The 2,365-nt window shown below is 41.7% G+C and overlaps 1 protein-coding gene across 1 annotated transcript in view; it reads right to left on the bottom strand.

Annotated features, from left to right (window-relative positions):
- LOC110321369 (THO complex subunit 4-like) overlaps positions 1 to 503 on the bottom strand; it is an 887-nt gene extending 384 nt beyond the window's left edge. The window contains exon 1 of the mRNA XM_021197590.1: positions 3 to 503. Coding sequence (XP_021053249.1) covers positions 3 to 503 — 501 coding nt within the window. The remainder of the gene's footprint in view (positions 1 to 2) is intronic.
- Between the last annotated feature and the right edge of the window lie 1,862 nt (positions 504 to 2,365).

Consider the following 2,365-nt stretch of genomic DNA (forward strand, 5'->3'; position numbering starts at 1 on the left):
TGTGTATCAATCTGTGAGGTGACAAGCTGGATGTTCATAGGGCGGCCATCCAAAGGGACGCCATTGTACTCTCTCATAGCCTTCAGGGCATCTGCTTTNCTTTCAAAGTGCANNTGTGCTGTCCCTAAACTTCGTCCAGAGCGATCATAGTGCACAGCAGACTTTTTCAAGGTTCCAAATTCAGCAAAGAGTTGCTGAATATCAGCATCTGACACTCCGAAGTGCAGGTTTGACAGGAGCAGCTTCCCACCAGTATCCATGTGGTTTCCACCCTTGAAGCNGCCAATNAATAGGTCATGCTGCCACTTGTCTGGAANTTGTTTTGGTCTGCGGTATGGTGCCAGCCTGTTCCTGCCGCCATGGGTGATGGCAAGCGGGTACCTCTTAGGCCCAGCGCCTCGATTCACCNGGGAGTCAGGTCTGCCGTGATGTCGTTGCTGGATCTTGCTCAGCTTAATGATGTCTTCCAGAGACATGTCCATTTTGTCAGCCATGGTGGGCATGGATTTGGGCCTTGGATCCGCCTTACCTGATTTGAAAACAAAATTTTAATTTATGTTGAAAGGACATCTGTGGTTTCAGCATATTGCATCATTAAACCATAGGGAAGAGTTCCTGAGAACTTGATTAGGAAAAACAAGAAGTTTGAACTTGATCAGTATATACCCACAAAGGTTTGAATTTAGCCGGTATATGTAGCTGTAACTTCTAACTGTTTTGCTAATGATACAACTAGTTAAATACCATTCTGATCTACTGAGAATTATTCCTATGCAATCACATTTCCTTAACACCACAGTTTCAAAAAAAAATATTGTAAATATTGGAAGAAGCCAACCCAGTGAGTTGAGCCCAGTCTCTGGGTGCCAGAGTCACAGGAGAGAATTCTCCCATGCAAGTCATTTGACCTCTACCTGCCTGCTGTAGAAACACAATACCAAATACACCAGAAAGAATTTGAATAGAAAATACAATATGACCAGTTTTCCCAGATCTACATAGGAGGATATTGTCACAAACAAAATACAGTGAAATAAAAAGAAATGCTTTTAATCCCAGTCCTCAAAATGCGGAGGCAGAAGTATTTTTCCAAATTTGATGATAGCCTGGTACACACAGCCAGCTCTAGACTGTCCAGGGCTGGGTAGGAAGTGGTGGACTTTAGAATTAAATGGCAGTATATGTATATTTTACCAGAAGAAGATTAAACATGTTAACAAATATAGTTGGAATGAAAATCACAACTCCCCATGCAAATACACAATTTCAAACACTGTATTATTTAAAATCAGATTTATTTAGAGTTGAGTGCTATGTTTAAGTCTTGGGAAAGAACTATTTCACAGCTCTGAAGACCTGGACTCTCTTAGGAGACTTTGGCTCCTTGAGACTCGTGTGTGTGGTTCACTCACCTCTGTCAAGCCTTCTCTCTCAGGGCAGACTGCAGAGGACAACCCTTTGCTCTCTTGGTAGCTTGCCTCAGCTCTCTCAAGTGTGCTGNCCAAGCCTCTCCAGACTCCTTTTATACTCCTAAGGACCTCCCCTTCCCTAGATAAGCCTATCATCTCTGATAATTGAATCATGTTTTTCACACCACAAATCATCACAATTCAAAAGAAACACAATACTAAAACAAGCAATGTTTGGGAACTGTAACATAGATGCCAAAAGAAAAGACTGGCTAATTCAGTGTGATACCCACTAATCAGAATTAACGTTTTATTTTTGAAAGCCTTCAAAGAGTTTATCCATATTAAGATAATGAAATCAATTGGATTTGTTTGTTTGTTTGTTTGAGATATCTGTCCTTGAACTCTCTGTAGAGCAGAGATGGCCTCCAGCTGAGAGATCTGCCTGCCTCTGCTTCCCATATGCTTAGATGAAAGGTTTTTGACAGCTAATGAATGACCCAGTAAACTGTTTCTAAACTTCTTCCATTATATAGGAATAACAAAAATACAGAAAAAAGAATTGAACAAAGATTAAAGCCAAAGAAATGTAAGACTTTACCATATTCTATGGCTGCAACAGACAGGGCTACCAACACTGTCCTGTAGAGGGGATTCCAAAGACAGACAATGGTTAACTGTGTTTTTTTGCTGGACATCTAACCCAGGGCTGCATATATGCCAAGCAAGTGTTCTGCCACTGAGACACACTCAGAGTCTTGCAAGAAAAATGTTAAGAAGGAGGATATAAGCTGGGCATGGTGGCGCACACCTTTAATCCCAGGACTCAGGAGGCAGAGGCAGGTGGATTTCTGAGTTCGAGGCCAACTGGTCTAAAAAGTGAGTTCCAGGACAGCCAGGGCTATACAGAGAAACCCTGTCTCAGAAAAACAAACAAACAAACAAACAAACAAACA

The sequence above is a fragment of the Mus pahari genome, chromosome 5, assembly GCF_900095145.1.
Source record: "Mus pahari chromosome 5, PAHARI_EIJ_v1.1, whole genome shotgun sequence".
Taxonomy (NCBI): Eukaryota; Metazoa; Chordata; class Mammalia; order Rodentia; family Muridae; genus Mus; species Mus pahari.